This window comes from Narcine bancroftii, chromosome 5, assembly GCF_036971445.1.
Source record: "Narcine bancroftii isolate sNarBan1 chromosome 5, sNarBan1.hap1, whole genome shotgun sequence".
Classification (NCBI taxonomy): domain Eukaryota; kingdom Metazoa; phylum Chordata; class Chondrichthyes; order Torpediniformes; family Narcinidae; genus Narcine; species Narcine bancroftii.
Genome location: NC_091473.1, coordinates 39,250,735 through 39,269,566, shown reverse-complemented (window position 1 = coordinate 39,269,566; position 18,832 = coordinate 39,250,735). Strand labels below are relative to the sequence as shown.

General features: G+C 36.8%; 1 protein-coding gene across 2 annotated transcripts in view; it reads right to left on the bottom strand.

Moving 5' to 3' along the window:
- The window catches only part of cadpsa (Ca2+-dependent activator protein for secretion a), a 454,508-nt gene that overhangs the window by 117,114 nt on the left and 318,562 nt on the right, over window positions 1-18,832 (bottom strand). For both annotated transcript variants that reach the window (XM_069937157.1, XM_069937158.1), the window contains exons 12-14: window positions 8,136-8,272; window positions 7,364-7,551; window positions 1,361-1,462 (exon numbers count right to left, since the gene is read on the bottom strand). In XM_069937157.1, the coding sequence (XP_069793258.1) occupies window positions 1,361-1,462; window positions 7,364-7,551; window positions 8,136-8,272 (427 nt within the window). The remainder of the gene's footprint in view (window positions 1-1,360; window positions 1,463-7,363; window positions 7,552-8,135; window positions 8,273-18,832) is intronic.

Genomic DNA, 18,832 nt, shown 5'->3' with positions numbered 1-18,832 from the left:
CAGCCACCTTAAGAAAGAGTTGTTGGCTGGAGGAATCTTCCTGATCTACTCGAAGGTCCTTCAATCTACATGGCTGATCAAGCAGCAGGCTCTTTTAGCAACAGTAGTTATAACAACCGAGTTTCCTGATGCCTCTGCATCAACTATAAATCCCCATGCAGTATCCAACTAAAGCACACATTACCTCACTGAACTTCCACATTTCAGGGCCAATGACAGCTTCATTAATTCAGAATCTCAGACGAGGGGAAGTTTCTTGGCTGACAACTCTGGAGTATGGATTTTCAGGGGGTGGCCCAGAAATTAGCTATGGGATATCATGTAATTTTTTTTTCCAGCAGACTCCCTTCCTAACAGCCAGCTTGATTCAAGAATATGTTGCCTGTCAGCTTGGGTCTGAAAGCAGACAAGGAATGAATGGCAAGTTATGTAAGATGGGCGGGGTATAGGAGGAGGGGAGAGGAGAAGAGCCCCTTTGAGCTCTCAGGGAGCTAGGATTTCAGCAGTATATGGTTAGTGAGCTGTTTCTGCAGGGAAGATTGCTGTGTTTCAGGCAAAGTTTTATTTCTGATTCACCCATTTTCTCCTCCTTCTTTGACATACTGAGTTCCCTCACTCTCAAGAACCTAGGTCTGTGAATGTGGTGGAACACCACTGGCCTACTGCAGGGGCAACACCTGTACCTGCAGGAGTGTAAGGGGACAGGACAACACCTGGCCAGCTGTCAATCAGTCGGCCTGAAGGGATCAAGCCCCACCCAGTCGAGTGTCAATCACCCTCCGGGATATAAGCCTGCGCCGCCGGCCTCCCGAGGCCTCACTCAGAGTTGCTGCAGCCACAGCCAGCCTGGCTCTGTGGATTAAAGCCTGTTGTACAGTCTTTACCTTGTGGGTGTCTGATTCTGGCTAACGGCACACCACAGGGAATGTGCAAATCGTGTTAAAATAGAAAATGCAGTTATTTTAAAGGATTTAAAAATCATACGCATGCCTATTCTGGATTACAGAAGCATTTAAAATTAGAATTTATTTGTAAGATTTGCACCCATCCCAATCCACCCTGAGGATTAAAATTTCAACCTACTCTGGCAACTTTCTCCACAGATGCTACATGACCTGTGTGGGTATCCACTTTCTTTCAGTTTTTTTTATATAAAAATCTCGCTAATTTGTGCTCTTTCTGATGATGCTGGAGTGAATTATTTTCTGGTGCTGTGGAGATGCACAGAGATAGTCCAAAAATAATATTGGATTAATATCCAGTTCCTGTATTCATCCAGAAAATCAAACAGCCTTATGTACTACTTGGAATGTGCAGAAAATACATCATCCAGCTTTACAGTTCATTTACTTGTATTTACCTAAAATGAGTGATCTGGTTCTCGAGTAGTGAGCGCAGTCTAGCCTTAATCTCCTCGAAACGTTCTTTCTCTTCTACTGTTACCGTCCCTATTCCATCGGGTCTGGAGACACAGGAAAGAACATTTAGTTGCTTTATTCCATAAGTTCATTCATTTCCTTCTGCAACTTGCAGCACAGTACCTTAACATGTTTACTTAGGATCGTAGAACAAAGCATTTTGTTATTTTATGCTAAATCTCCAGCAAAGCAGGAGACTTCAGTAATCACTTGCACATGACAAACCTTCTTTTAATCAGTTCCTGAATACATTGCAAATGGATTATCAAGTTATAAAATTATATTCACTTTTATTTGTTTTATGTTAAATCACTAATCTTACTTGCTATGTTGCAATAAGTCCTGAATAATTACAATAGCATAAATACTATTTAGCAGTTTATTGACTATAAGACATATAGAAAGTGGGATATTTTATATTTTGCCATGAGTTTAAAATTTGGTGAATAGGTGATATCTAATGTAGTGTGGAGTAGAAAAAAAATTAATTATCTCCCTGCAGCATAATATCAAGACATTGGAATGGATCTACCTTCCAAGCAGATGTACCAGCAATGGATAAAAAAAGTCTGGGCCACTCTGCCAACTCTGACCCACCAGAACGTGGTGGGCTGCAGCCAGGAACTTTAGGTAGAACAGGATAGATTGTTGGAGGCAGAGGCTGGGGTGGGGAATAGAGTGGTGGCCTGGGTGTAGGGGGGCAAAGTTTTGGAAGATTTGATCTATTCTGAGATATCGAGGAGGAAAGCACCCACAAAGGTACACAATAATCTACCCTTTGACTCGAGTTCAAAATGCAGCTCATGTGGGAAATACATCCTTTTAAAATAGTTGCTTATGTCCCTCTGCTCAAGGGACACCTGTTGCATGGTAATGGTGGGTAGAAGACAGTTTACCAATGTTTTGGTTGCACTAGATTTCTGATCAGCATAATAAAGGGATGTAAATTTGCCATTTATTTTACTGATAGTGGTCATGCAGATGATACTTTAGTTGCTGCAGAGGCTGACAGGCAGCCAACAACTGGAAGAAATCGATTGTGGTAGCTTCAATTAAAGTGCTTTCAGCATACATTGTCATTATATGATTAATCCTTTCATTGTCCAAAGGATTCACTTCATCTGAAGAAAATAAAACAAAAATGCTGCATTTTGAGCCCCAAATATTTGTGGACATTGAAGTTGAGAAAAAGAGAGATTTGAAAGAGAGATCAGTCAATTCAAATATACATTTTAAAAAACTTTTTGACCTTTTGCATTTCGTAAGCAAGGAACTGATCATTAAAACTATCTGGATCCTTTTCCCAGGCTATTGCTCATGATGAAGTGTATGTTATAAAAGAGAATAAATTAAGTCCTGCACAAATAAACATTTCCTTATTATTTCACAACTTTAGGTTAAACAAAATGGATAGCTCCTAACTATTTACACCGGCCAATAATCCAAAATAAGAAGGAAAGAAGCCGACTTAATCCTTTCACGAAAGGAAGCAACAGCCCAGACAAACAACATTACCAGGTTCTTTAATCAAATGACTAGAGGGATTTGTACTCTACTACCCAGCCTACACTAGCTCAGTCTTCCTTTCTGTACTGTGAGTAGACTGTGAATAGAATAAACAGTCCTTTTCCATAGGCCTCCTTCAGTGTACATTTTAAGCTGTATAAATCCTCAGCACCAGCCTGTTTGGCAACACAAAAGCATGATAAAGGATTACAGAGCCTCTAATAAACCTCCTGTCAGGGGTTAATTGGTCAGCTTTATTTCTCTTTATTTGCTAGCATCAATTGTGACCTTAGGCTCAGAAATTACAATCTATACTGCAGTGCTGCAGTGACCAATCAGGTAAAAAGCTGTTAATACCACAAATCATCCCACATGAGATTGTACTCTGGAGCTTTTTTGTAGAAGCTTAAAGGAGCAAGCTTTTTTCTTTAAAAAAAAACCCCAAAAAATCAGAGAAATTTTTTTATAAATGTGGTAGTATTTTCAAGATGTTTCAAAAATAGAGAGATTTATTGATACAAATGCATTGATTAAAAAGACATTGGACTCTAGTTTTCCAATGATTAAAAGTGCCTGTAAAGCATTTTCTTTATATTCAAATAGTAAAGGATGTGATCACACTTTGAAATTTGGAACTGTTACCTAACAATAAAGAGAAAGTGTTTACATTAATAATAATATAAAAACATACCACCACCTAGTGCGAACATTAACATTTCACCAGAGTGGAAATCCCTATCATAATATTTGACTGCTTAATATAACATTTATTATGTTGCTCACAAAATGGACATGATTTTCTTTAGGACAGTCAAAAACATATACCTTCACAACCCAATTAAAAGGGACTGTGTGTTGTGAAATAAAGCCCATAAATGACAAAATGGAAAAGATTTCGATCTTACATCATAATATCTCATGATAATTGGAAAAATTTAAGTGTTTTTCCTGAAGCAGATGCCAAGATGTTATTATGTGGTAAGACCAGTGTTGGGAGCTATGCATTTGACCACAAGAGTGTACAATCTACAAGTCAATTGTAGTCAATTTGGAGTGGTTTTCCATGTCTCGGAGGGCCTGCCAACTGAAACCCGTCATGACCACTTGGATTTCCTTTCTCAAACAGCAGCGGACTATATTACATTTGACATGATGAGCGTCTTTCGACTCTACCTTTCAAAACTTCGGCAAACCATTTTCTCACTGCCGTTCACAAAGATGACATTTTCGGCAGCGTGATAGGAAAGATGTCATGTTGGTTGCTTTTCAAGTCTTTGTCACAGTGGTTAGCACCAGTTCTGTCAACTTCACTCTCCTCACAGCCTCCTATTTCAGGCCATGTCACAAATAATAAAATTTCCAATGGTTTTTGTCAAAATGTACAGATAATCAAGCCCTTGATAAACTACTTGTTATAGATTTTATGGCTCAGGATCCTACTTATACACTAACTGCCAAGAAAGAAATGTTAACATTATTGAGAAAGCAAAGTTATATTTTTATATAAAGTATAAAATGTTGATTCAAATATGAAATTTGAATTATGAAGACTAAAGACCATGCAAACGCAAACTACCATCCATTAATAGAACAATTGCCGATATTTTACTCATAAAGAAGAGAATAAATACTTTATATACAGATTTGGATTGTTCTTCCTGTGGAATCCTGCATTATTTTATATAGGTGATTGAGACCAAGTAAAGGAATATTTTAAAAAAAACTCATTGTCTGTTCCTTTCACAATAGTTGCCATATTTCATTATTTTAAATGAATTGACTGCTCTTCAGTTTTATAAACGCTGTCTCTCAAAAAAAATAGAGTGGAGGAAGTGGTTTGGGAGGGTCAATCAATTTTTAAAGAATAATTTAAGGTTTGTATCTAATAATATTCAAGATTTTTTTGCATCAAAGCTTTTGTTACTTTCCTCATTGAGAGTGATCAAATAGTAAGACCATTTCAGTATACTGGAGCCTTGGATACCAGCTAGTTAGATTCTTCTTTATGACAGCTTGTCATTCTGTCAGTCTTGACCTTCAGGCTGTCCTGTAACATCTGAATCACATTTGCTTTTCACTCTCTGACTGACTGCAAGCTACTGTTGTCTCACTGTCTGACCCAATAATAACAAACAGACAACTTACTGAAACTACACCACATGAAAAGATAATGTTTATCCCTTGCTTGTATTAAAATCTACATGCAGTAAGACCTACATTTGACCCTGTTAGTTTCAATATAAATGATTACAGTTCTACTTGAACTCAAGCCTTCAAATGCTTGAATAACAACTTTGATTTTTAGCTATATTTTAATAATTGACCTGAATAAATCTAAATTCCATATATATTTCTACAAATACACATACGTATGTGTGTGTGGGGGTGTGTATACATCTAAATGTTATGCACATAATTTATGATTAAATTTCATTTACTTTGTTATGAGTTTGGATACAAAGGCAACAATCAATGTGAATAAATAAGAAACAAGTTAAAGTCCAACTTTCAGCTCTAACTTTGTTCCATTTTTAGTGTCCACAACTTCAGCACTAACATCAAGGTTTCTACTAGAAGTCTGGCAAATTGCCGGCTTGAACATAGGCTTTTAAGTTACATTTATTTAAAAGTTCAATTGTAAATAAAACATTGGCACTGGAAGTTGGCTTAGTTACCATCAAAGACAGCCTTGGAAGTTTTATTGCAGTTGTACAGGCCTCAGTTACAAAAGGTTTCCTTTATCTTTTAAAAGCAACTTCTATACAACATCTCATGTAGAATATTTAAAATAATCTTCGAGATGAAGTGAAGAAGAGACTTGCTTGGCTGTTTAGACATTCTGGAAACTGGACTACCAATTTGTTCTCTCTTTATATTTCTTTATATTGCATATCTCAGATGGAATATGTCCTAGCTAGGCATAGAGGAGATATGAAAGATCTAATGATAACCATCAGGGTCTAATTGTACACCTCATTGAGGCCAGCTAAAGAGCAACAAGCTCAAAATATATTTTATGAATGATATATGATTTATATATTGCAAGATTGGCAAGTGATAGGAAGTTATGGAAAATATCAAGCCAAAGAAAGGAAAATATGTACACACAGAAACAAATGCTATCACTTTTATTTTGTGATATTATAAATCTCGTCATATTATCTGTCTTCAAAATGCACTTACCTTTTAGGCTCAGGTTTTTGTTGCATCTTGGATTCCTTTCTAGAACCTTTTCTAGACTCTTTTCTCTCCTTTTTTGAGTCACTCTCTGGCTCATTTGCTGAAGAATTGAGTAATTTGTACCCCTCACCATCTATACTTGGCTGTGACACAAATGATTCTGGCACTTTCACACTTTAACGGATAGTTTTTTTTTCAGAAAGCCAGAAACAGAACCAAGGAAGCATGAAAGAAATAAAGAAAAATCAAAGTACAAGAAACAAAAAAAAACAAAACAAAGTAGCAGAAAATTAAAATTAACGCAAGCCCCCAAATCAAGAGTTGCAATCAATAAAAAAATCAACTAAAAATGAAATGCATTTTGGATTTTCCATTGAATCTGTACGCATTGCGCAGTGTTGCCTGAATCCAACTGCAAGGTCACATTTAAATATAAAATGATATGGTGGCATACATAGATTATCGTATGATACCTGACTGAAATAACATTAATCTGTCATGCCAGATCATGCACAGAAGCATTAAAACTACTGCAGCTACTTGCAAAGTCTGTTCTTGAAACATCTCTCAAACTCATGACCTCCAGCACCAAATAGGACAAGGACTTCAAGTGTATGGAAACACCACCCTTTGTTGGTTTCCTTCCAAGTTGGACACCATCCTGACCAGGAAGAACATCTCCATTTCTCTATTCAAATACTGCAACTCTTTATTCTGTGCCTTTTGAGGAATATCTTCACCACCGGACAGTATTGATTCCAGAGGATAGCTCACCATCCCATAGACAAATTGTCAAGAATAGGCCTTGCCAATAGCCCATACATTCAAACAAAAAAGAATAAAATAGATTTTTTTCTGTTATATTTTCCAGTCTGTCTTCCTGCTACATTTGAAGATATTAATGCACAGTAAAACATCTGCATTTTTCCTCCACTTTCTAGGATTGGCAATATTTATTGTGTTACATTTGGCTACAAACATTTGTGGGATTGATTCCCACCACATGACCATTTTAAAACTTTAATTTAATATTCAACTACTTGTAATTTCAGCTCATGCTAGCCTGAATGAATGTACTGGTTATAAATAAAGCAAGATAAAAAAGAGAAAGGTATTGTTGTACTTACACCACACCAGCATGGAATAGAAAATATAGATACAACCAGGGCATGGAAAAGATCTTGTTGCATTCCTCTTGTGTAATATTGGGCTGTCAATACTTATCCTCAAAAACTTTAATCTCGTGTTAACAAACCTACCTGTTGCCATGAACATGTGAAGCACAGAAGGCAAAGCTGTAATGAAGTAAGGTTGGGTCAATCATTGCTCCATTTTCAGCCCTTTCAAGCAAATCATTAAGGTAGCAGAGATGTCTGTGACAGCCTCTGGTTCCATAACGGGCACAGTATTCATCAAGAACGAACACCTGGCCCGGACTAAACCAGCCCTGTGAAGCAGAAGTCCAAAATTCAACAGGAAAGATTTTATAAATAGTCAATGACATAAACTAATTCCACAGAACACAACAATATGAAAGACAGATGAATCAATTAAAAATTGTAATTATGTATAAATATATGATTTGAAAATGAGCTATAAGCAAAACAATAACTGATTTTTGAGGGCCAAAGGTTTGTCCACAAGACAAGGGGTGGGGGGGTGGGGTGGGGGGGGGGGGTGGGGGGGTTGGGTGGGGGGGTTGGGTGGGGGGGGGTGGGGGGGTTGGAGGGGGGGGTGGGGGGGTTGGGTGGGGGGGGGTGGGGGGGTTGGGGGGTGGGGTGGGGTGGGGGGTGGGGGGTGGGGGGGGGGTTGGGGGGGGGGGAAGGAAGGGAGTATAGAAACAAGGTCCAAACCTTGTGTAGGAACTTCCAGTTTGAGCAAAGGGCAACCATGCCCTGTAACAAAGCTCATCACTTACAAGAGTTAAGGAGCAATGTTTATGTTGCCAGTTAATTTGCAAATCATTTTGGTTGCTAGTTCACATACAGCTCTAACTAATCTGAAATCATTATAAATCACCAGTATGCTTACCAAACAGGAATAGGAATCATTAAGCCTGTGGTCTAATGTCAACCTTTGTAGTGTTTCAAAGAGTGTTGCGTGATCAAACGTACAAGGATTGGCAGAGATAAATTCATCCATTCCATGTTTCTGAGCTCTGTCTGCATCTGTTTACCAGGCACATATAGAGAAAAGGCCATACTTAGAGAATGGCTACAAAGTCATCAATCAACACCTGATCTATCATCCCACTCATGGCTAATTATTCTCACCAAAATTATTCTTTTTAATTTCTTCCTTTCCAAAAAGTTGTCATGCAATAGATTTTCCTTCAGGATTACTGGCCTCATATTTAGTGTAATATCACATAATTCCCCCTAAGTACCAATCAAATTAATTAATACTGGCCCTTTCACAATAGATTCTGCCATTCCACAGAATGCAATTTTTGTTCGGATTTTAATAAAAAGGATTTTCTTGGCACTATGCATCACAAGAATTAGTAAAACAGACATTGTTGATCCATTTTTGCCATCCGAGTTTTTATATCAAATTTTAATTCTGATCAATTAAACAAAATTACTTTTGTTGAAAGAGTTCATACTGGATATTACAAAAATGGAATCATATGTGTTTCACAACATAATCAGTCTTAGAAGTAATATGCTGTTGCAAAGCAAAAATCAAACCATCCTCGGGCTCAGTCCTGTCCTGGGAAACTGTACTGAAACCAGATTTCAAATATCGTTAGTGAATACTTAGACATTATATTATGGTTCTTTATTTGCACTTCCACAATGAATTATGCAGAAATATAGTAAAAACTCAAATAAAATGGCAAACCATGGGTATTCAAAACTGTGATGCTGAACAGTCCAGAGGATGACAGTTGTGAGGGAAGGGGATGAGTAATATTAGGTTATGAGAGAGAAACTTATGAATCTGCTTATGTCTGAATGTCCATGCTTTTTGATCAAGTGTACCTCCTAGTGGATTACCTACAGAATTGCACTGACAATATCTTTGCTTGTCTGTTCCATACACCCAATCACATTTATTAATGAGAGTGGAGCAGAGGTGAATAGCAGGGAAAATATAAAAATATAATCAGCAGAAGGGTGTCATGAATTGGAATAATTTAAATGCATATGAATACAATTTTGGTGTGCAAAGTTATTTTTGTCAAATTTATGGCATCAGTAAAACATGATTATTCTAACCTTTACAAGAGATAGATGCAAGAGACTGGCTGAAAAACTATGGATGGTAATAAATGCAATGAAGTCATTCAGAATTCTTCTTTGTGAATTAAAATGGATTCAAAATGGAAAGCAGTCTGACACTACGTCTGTACAACTAAACAAAAAAGACAGAAAGGACTGGCACAGCAAGGTTACAATCTGCTATTTGCTATGAATTAATGAAGTAGGGGCATTCATGCTTTCTATTCAAACTGTAGGCACAAGAACCTAGGGTGTAACTAATTCATCTCAACATACTGAGGTATAATATAAAATCAGCAAAAGAAACAAAAATAGAAACCATTCTGGGTGTGGTCAGATTGCTCTAGATATGGGTAATGTCTTAAAAGTTTCAATTAAAGTTAGAACGGGTTTCACAGTATCTTGTATGCAGGAATTATTTTTTTAAAACCCTAGCCAAATGGTAAAGTGTATTTTTAAAATTGGTCCCTTTCCTACAATTCTTTTGTGTAATTCCTAGCCTTTAGTTTAGATAAGTGGATTATCCATGCATTTCCCCAAGTATAAGTACTTTAATATTATGCTCAATATAAATTATTTTTCTCAAGTATTATTAATGGTTAAGAGTATGATTTTATTTAGAGGTAGGTTTACTAATAATGAAGTAATGATTCTTTTAGTAAAATTTTTAAAAAGTTCAAAATGAGTTAACATGTCCCAGTTTAAAGTGAATGAAGTATTACACTGACAATGAGTTCCTGTCCTTTTTGTGTTTTATTTCTGTTTTAATAAATATTAAAATAATAGAAAATATATTTTTAAAGTGTTAGTCAATAAACAGTTCAACAACTCATCAAAAAGAAAAGATAATGCCCTAATTCAGTTAAAAGGTGAAATGCAATTAATTTTCAGTGTTCTGTTATTTAATGACTAGGAGATATTCATCAAATGCTTTTGAATTTGATTGGCATTTACATTGATATGATCTTCATCAATTGTTGGTAATATTCCATGAATTGAATTAATGACAACATTCTTCATCCCACATTGGAGTCATAATGCCAAACTAAATAATGAAGAATGTTGAAATTCAGATAAAGATTCTTTAATACCATGACATAAGGCGATCTAGTAGTTTAACATCTAAATGTTGAGTGAACAAATATAGGCTTACAATTCATTGTGGACAGTAATGATGCAGACCCTCATGCTACAACATTGCAGTTAAATGCAAAAACAAAAACTGTGAGGGAATTGAACTTGTTCTTACCAAAAGGAAAACTCATTATTGAATACAGCATAAATCAAATTGGTGGTACGGCTTGTACAATTTCATTGTGTTAATGAGTCAGAAAATGGATCACGTGACTGAAATTTGCTGTTGATATTGTAATACAAGATACAGCATAAAAATGACTTCTCTGGATTAGGGGTTCTATTTTTACTCCAGAAATAAATAATCTTTTGAGGCCATGTTCCTCTTTACAGATTTCAAAACTGCATTAATTCAATATTAATTTTACCAAATAATCCATTGCTAATATTATGATAAGAAAAGTTAGTAAATAAATTAAATTACAAATAATTTGTTGAGACATTGAGGTCTCTGATCCAATTAATTATATTGCACTTTATATCACTGCAGTCTAAAGGAGGGAGCATGATTCCAGCTGATCAACTATAAAATGAGTCAAAGAATGCGAGTCAATAAAAAATATGAAAAACAGCAGTACAGGTATTCACTACAATTCTTCACTTACTATTCACTTCATAATATCGGTAGTAAATCTGTTGACTGTGCGGGAATGCTGATCTATTCACTTTGTGAATCATTGTTATCTTCAAAGTTAAAATTAGTTTATAATTTTATATCTTTAAAGTAAATTACGAACAGTATGTTTGTAAAATACAGCAATCATCCTGCTAATTATCAGCTGTACCAAATTCCCCATTTAAAGCATTGGCTACAGAATAATATAATTCACAATTAGTCAATGTAAGAGAGTTCAGTAAATTAATTTTAATAAATTAAACTGCACTCCTCAAGTGTGTGTTCTTATGCCATAATCGGTTTAATGACTGGTTCTTATCAGTCCCTAAAAAAAAAGGATTACATATTCCTGATATTGTAACAGTAGATTGACCAGAAAATGGACAAACTAAATCTTATGGACTTCAGAGAATGTGAAAATAAGAGAAATCTTTAATTTATTAATCATTCAACTTAAAATTAATCTTTTTAATGTAATAAGTACAGCCAATTTTCAAATGCAGTTCTTTATAGCAGCTTTGAAACAATTAATGTCAGACAATTCTATTAACATTTCCTTCAGAAAGTTCCAAATGAGATGTCAGACATGAAAAAGGTGACTTTCTATCACAGTCCTCTGGTAAATGCGCACATGTCATATCTCTTTGACGTTAAAAGAATGAAGATCTGCTTTGGACAATAACAAACAATGACACTAGTCAACCTCAGCTGGAGAAGTGAAAAGAAGAAATGACAATGACTGATGGCAGCTATCCATTTTCAGATACTGGCTGTGAGAATATACTGTGGGGACTGAAGCTCTAATGAGTAACTGATCTGCATTATATTTCAGCCTTTTAAAATGTAAGTGTCAAAGATACATACCTTTATCTATTCACCATCAAAGAGATTTACAAATTCATCAAACAATTAAAATATGGAAACAAAACTGTGATGTCATATTTCTAATGTCTTATTAAAATACATGTTGTTGGCCTGGATGACATTCTCCTTGTCACATCCCAGCATTCGATAAAGGCACACAACAAGAACATGACGGGCATACTGCAGGACACCATCATTTCCTAACGGGCCAGGAAATGTTAATTTTAGTTGAATTCTTCATGGAACTAAAAGTAGCGTTCTTTAAGTAATAACGGAATTTTTTTTTTAAAAATGCGAAACTGACCAGTTAGCCAGCAATTTTTCCAAAGTAGTCTCAAACAGGGGCAGACTGACTCTGCATTTAATATTGATTTATATTTTGAGGAATACTTATTTAAAATCTTTCTATATTTCCAAAATATTGATAAAATTGAATTATATGAATTTGTAAAATTATATATTAGTCGCTCATGCATTTGATCAGTACCTTTCAAGTGGCTTCAAGTGTACTGCAGTTAAGGGGAAAACATGCATAGAAAGTGAATTGATTAAATTCACTAGATTGTGGTTACTGCATTCCTCAAATGTAGCAATTGCAATTGGAAAATACTAAAAGTTTACAGCAGTGTATAGATGATAAAATATGTAGCAGTTAAAGCATACCAAACTACCAAATCAATCTAATAGGATAGCGACAGAGTTTGGTGCAAATACAAGAATGATGGCTTATGTTTTTCATTCCATGGGAACAAGATGCACCTTTCGGAGTTTTACAAATACCCTGTATTTCCACCAAAACTGAACTACAGCAAAAGAAAACAAAATACAGAATATTTGTCAGGCATCAAACAGAAAGAAATAAGATCTGTTTTAAGTTCTGGTATTTTCTGCCCGTTATCCAACGTTAAGTCTATGAGTAAACAGGAGTATTATCCAGGATAAGGAGGGATGGCATCATCTTCTCCTCAGAACTGCACTTGGAATACTCCAAATACATATTTGCCAACTCCCCCAACCTTTGCAAGTGTCTCCAGTGAGTAAAACCTGTATTACTAAACTCCATGCAGTAACTTCTCAAATCAAAATTTGTGTGTGATTCCTTTCCTTAAATGTTGTGCTGGACATCAGTAACAGAATTTACTGGAGTGGATTTTAATGAAACAGTGCTATTTTAAATACCATTTTTTTTGGATATTCTAATTCATAATACGTTTTAAATGAAATTGCATTTTTTGGGATGAAGTTGGTGAGCTAATAAGAAAGGGCTGTACTCCATTATTGAACAAATTCTCATTCAAGAACGTTGGGATTACTAATACTTTCAAAGCATTAGAATGATTACCAAAGGCTAATTTAGTACAATCTCATAATACCTCTGTTTCCACACATTTTAAACACTTTACATACTAACATTCATGTGATACAACACATGTTGTTCAATAAGTATGGAAAGAATAGAGAAAACCAGAGCTTGTAAATAAATGTGGAGTTTATTTGTTCTGCTTATCCTGGCAGTAGGACTATAATTACCACAGTGGTGCTAATCATTGCTGTGAAGAAACAGGCATTATGATATCATTGTGCAAGGCAATCTGTTTTCAAGCATTACACAGTCAATTAGCTGTAGAGATAATTGAACAAATATATTACTGATGTCTTTTGTGATGTTAATCCACATTTACATTGCATGGAGGTTAGAAAATGTTAAGAATCATTCAAGTCTTACTAGGAGGAGCCTTTGACTATAATATAAAAGCCAGAGAGAGGGCAATTATGCAAATACCGCATGCATCTGGATTTGCAGTATGGAAGCTTTCATGTCAAACCTAAATCAGGAAACATGAGTATTAAACTATATATTTCTAAACATGAGAGATTTGAGAAGAAAAAAAACACATTGCATTTGTCAGATAATCACAGCTGATTATCTGACCTGTGCCAGCTACAGGGAAGCACTTACCCTTTAATCCAGCTAGAAGTTAGCAGGGTAAGAAGGAACAAACCAGAACAACATAAAGACTAGCAACAAGGCTTAGGAAAGCAGATAGGAGCCCTAACCTAGCAGCAGGTAGAGTCATTCAAAGTACATGGGTTCAAGCAAAGTAAAATAGAACAATAAAAGAAAAGACAACAAAACATCCAGCAAAACACTTTGCTTGCGGATTAAGTCCCCAAGAAATTATATATCAAATAGATTAAATTGTAAAAGCTTTGCATACAAAACACATAAACAGTAAGATGTTCCGGATTGTAAACTACAAATTGGACAGCATAATTTCTACTGTTCTGGAATGATTATTGACCAAATTGGAAATCAATAATTAGGCAAAATAAAGAATTTTATGCTAATAATCAGTCAGTACAAAATGACTATGTAATTAAGCATCGCTTGTTAAAGGAGGTCAGAAATCAACACAGAAACTTCTGGTAAACTATGAAGAGGAGCAAACAAAGATCAATGTAAAATATTTTTGAAAGGCAACTTGATCTTGTTTCATTAGATATGAGTAATTGGCAGGTATGAATCCCTTCTACTGCACTATATATCTGTATGTTAGTAACACAACAGATGTCATTTGAAACAGATTTCTTTAAGGTGAAATATGCCTACATGCAGGAATATAATTATCATTAAATAAACAGGAAAGTAGACAGCTGGTTGAATATGTATTAGAAAAGGTCACACAGAGTCTAACACAAAATGTGGTGATCAGATTTGATGACTGTTTTTAAAAGAAATTGCTTGTTGATTTTTGAAAATGCCCTTTCACCCTGACATTTTTATATTGGGTCTTATACAAAATCTTTTAATTATAAGTATCGTTACACATACATCAACAAAGACAGTGCTCTGTTGAAAGGGCATTCAAACACAGTTCATGAAAATCCACTGATACGTGAATCACAGCAACACTATTTACTCTTGTGATTGTGTGTAATAGGTTATAGTATTGCAGGATCCACGTATATTGTGCCAAGGATTCTCTAACCCAGATTTGCAGACAACAATGTGTCAACAATACTTGAATTTAACATGCACTATTTATACCAGAAGAGGAAACTGGGAATACACTGCAAGACAGTCAGCATCTGTGGAGAGAACAACTCTATTTTAATTTTCAAGTGCTTATCCTTCTTTGCAACTGAAAAATAAGAGGGGAATGGTTATTTTAATAAAACTGGATTAAAATGGCAGGACAATGAAGACAGAGAGAAATGACTGAATGGACATTCTTAATTTTAGAAGCTGAAGCATTGCCCCAGAGTTTCCCACTTTTGCAATATGACTGCAGTTGCCAGTCTATCTCCTCACAGATTTGCTTGTGGCATCTTCTTTGATGAAGCCATCCTGATCCTCCTCAGAAAGTCTCTGTGCACGTCGGACTTCATGCTGCAAGGCCAGAAGTACAAAATGCTTTGCAACCTAAATAAGCTACAACTTGGACTTCGACTGGAGTTAAAATTGTTTAAAAAATACTTTTGAATATCTCTGATATCCTGAAACATTAAAATAATAATAAAAAAATGAAATAAAATTAAAATAAAGTATTAAAATCTAAAACATAAAATATTTAACTCAACTGAGGAAACTCATTGACCTGTTATTTTCCTGGGATCTACACATCCATTATTTTCCATTGAAATGAATGATGTCTCTGTTCCTTAACTGATTTAATTTCATACAAGTTGGCATTCATTGAAGATTGCAATATTAGATTCAAATATTTGATAATTGTTGGTAAAATATAATTGAATATTGTCAGGAATTTCCTGACAGCCACAGATAGAATTGCATGAAAACCTTGATCCATTATTTAAGCAAAGCAAAAAAGTTAAGGAAGATTTTGGCTGTAAATGTGAGAGATATAAATCATAGGTGTGGGTTTCAAATCAAAATAGATTTGCAAATAAACACTAAAACTAAACTCTGAATTTCCTACTATCATTGCATGGACTAGACATGAACATGCAGGAAATGGATGCACAGAAGACTGCAAGGTGCTGAATCTCAAGCTAAACTCAATCTGATGGAAAAACTCAGCAGGTCAAGCAGCATTATTGGGGAAAAAAATAGAATGATTGATGTTTTGGGGTGAAACCCTTTATCAAGATTGGGGACATGGAGAAAAGAATCTAGTGGGAAGAGAACAGACTGAGAGGAGTAAGACAGGGGCCCAAGAGGGGTGGTGAAATAGGGAGGGGTGAAGTATGACAGACAGGAGTGGTAGATTGGCAGATGCCTGGTAAAGTTGGGGGGGGCGGGGGGGGGGGGGAGAGAAAGAGAGAAAAACAAAGAGCACAGATAGAGGAGAATAAGACATACAGGTTGGAGTGAAGGATTAGAAGATAATGTCTGCCAGACCTAGAATCTGATAAGACAAGATGATAACGGTGATATAAAGGGAGAACAGATGAAACTGAAAAAGGGGTGGGAGATGAGAATAGAAGGGGCTGGAATGAAAGCGGAGTGGGGATGAGAATGGACAGGGGGGGCTTTGTGATGGTACTGGGTGAGTGGGTGGGTGGGAAAGAGCAGGAGGTACAGAAGAATTGAAAGAATAATTGCTTGAAAGTAGAAAATTCTCCATTTGTGCCATTGGGATGTAGACTGCCCAGGCAGAAAATTGGGTGTTGTTCCTCCAATTTACATTGGACCTCACTCTGGCAGTGGACACTGCCCAGGACATATAGGTCGATGTGAGAATGGAAAGGGGAGTTGAAATGGTGTGCACCCAGGAAGTCAGGACACCCTTACAGACAGAGTGCAGAAGCTCTATGAAAAACTCCCCAAGTCTGTAGAGGAGGGTGCTTTAAGGCATCAAATGCAGTAGATGTGGTTAGAAGTGGTGCATGTGCATCTTTACCTCACATAGAAGGGCTGTTGAAGCACATATTATACCTCATTGGTTGCAGAAAAAGTACCAGGGGTCATGGAGAGGCACGTGGGGGAGATCAGTTGATGAGAGATTCATGGAAGGAGCAATCCCTGCGGAAGGCATAAGGAGGTGGGAAGGGGTAGATGTAACTGGTGGCAGGGTCTAGCTGCAGCTGACAGAAATGATGGAGGATAATGTGCTGAAGGCAGAGACTGGTAGGGTGGAAGGTGAGGACATGAGGAATCGTATCCTGGTTCTGTTTGGTGGGTGGGCGGAAGAGGGATAAAAGAGGTGGGGGTACAGTGGAACTCTGAGAAATGGAGGAAATGTGTGAGATAACTCTATTGAATGCAGTAGAGGGGAACAACATGCCTTGTTTGAAAAAGGAGGACATTTCAAATGTCCTGGAATGGAAGGCCTCATCTTGAGAGCAGATGCATCGGAGGCAGAGAAACCGGGAGAAAGGGATGGCATCATTACAGGAGATTGGGAGGGAAGCGATGTAGTCAAGGTAGCAGTGGGAATCAGTAGATTTGTAGTGAATATTAGTATTTTAGCTTGTCACCTGGGATTGAGGCAGAGAGATCTAGAAAAGGGAGAGAAGTGTCAGAAATGGTGCAAGTGAGTTTCAGAGCAGTTCATAGCAAAGCTAAAAATACTGTCAAATTTTGCACAATGCAGTCATCAATGAAATGGAGGAAGAGTGGTGCCAGAACAAAGACTGTTCCATGGAGCTAACAACAAGGGAGGCATGACTGGGAGCTATGCAAGTGCCTGACTACACCTTTGACTTGAAGAAAATGAGAGGTATCAAAAGTGAAGTTATTACGGGTGCCAACAACTTCTGCTGGGCAGATGAGAGTATTTTTGGGGGGAGTTGGTCAGAGCATTGTTTCAGAAAGGAGGTCTTTAAGATCTTCCTGTTGGGGGATGGAGATAGGATATCCATGAGACAGTGGAGACAAGGGAACCTGAAGTTGTCAAAGTGATGAAAGACATGGGAGGTACTGTGGATGTAGGTGGGAAGGGTTTGCACAAGGGAGAGAGAGGATGGAGTCAAGATACATGGGGATTAAGTTTGCTGGGGCAAGAGGAAAATCTATGGGCCTGCCCAAGCCAGACTGATTTGTGGTAGGAGATGGAAGCAGGAAGTGGGAACTATCAGGTTGGGCCTGTGGAGCAGAGATCTCCTGATATAATATGATTATTGGTGGGGTTCTGTTTTGGGAGAGACAAGGTATCAGAGAATTAGTGTCAGGCTGAGAACGGAGGGATAAGTACCATGTGGAAGAATTAGTGCCGTTTAAATAAGCATCATAGCCAAAGGACTTGTTCCTGTGCTGTACTATTCTCCATTCAGAAGTTTGCTAAAATGTTTGGAGAATTGTGCAATATTATTCAAGTTTGCTGTGAGCTTCATGATATTTATGATCTCTTATCTGCAGAAGGTATTTGAAAATGCGATCACCCAATCATCGTTCAGGTTTTCAATACACAGAGATCAGAGTGCTGAATATAATATTGCAGATCTTGTGCTGACCCCAGGATTACTGCTTGTCCTTGGAGTTGACTGCTTCTTCTAATGAAGATCTGGGTGCAGTCCTCCACTAGGAAGCTGGCTACATATTGGTGTGGCCCTGAGCAAGTGGCTGTTTGTACTCACAGAATACCTTTGATATCTGGTAAAGCCCCAATTTCTGGACCAATGGCTGCCAAAACTGCCACTGAAATTGAACACTTGCGAATCTCTTTGCTAGTTTTACATTCCAAATTACACAGAAACTATTAAAAGGCATTTCAAAAATAATTATTAAGTAAAATAAACACTAAAATATGTATTATTCACACACCAAAAGGCAACCAATTATGCTTAACTTGTCCTGCAGTTGTTTTTTTTACTCTTCATTTCAATGAGGCCATTATACTTGTGCCAGTTCTAACCTGGCGCAGGCTCAGCAGGCAGTTTTCCCAGGCTGAGAGACTCCATGGGGAGTCCACCAGCACTATACAGGG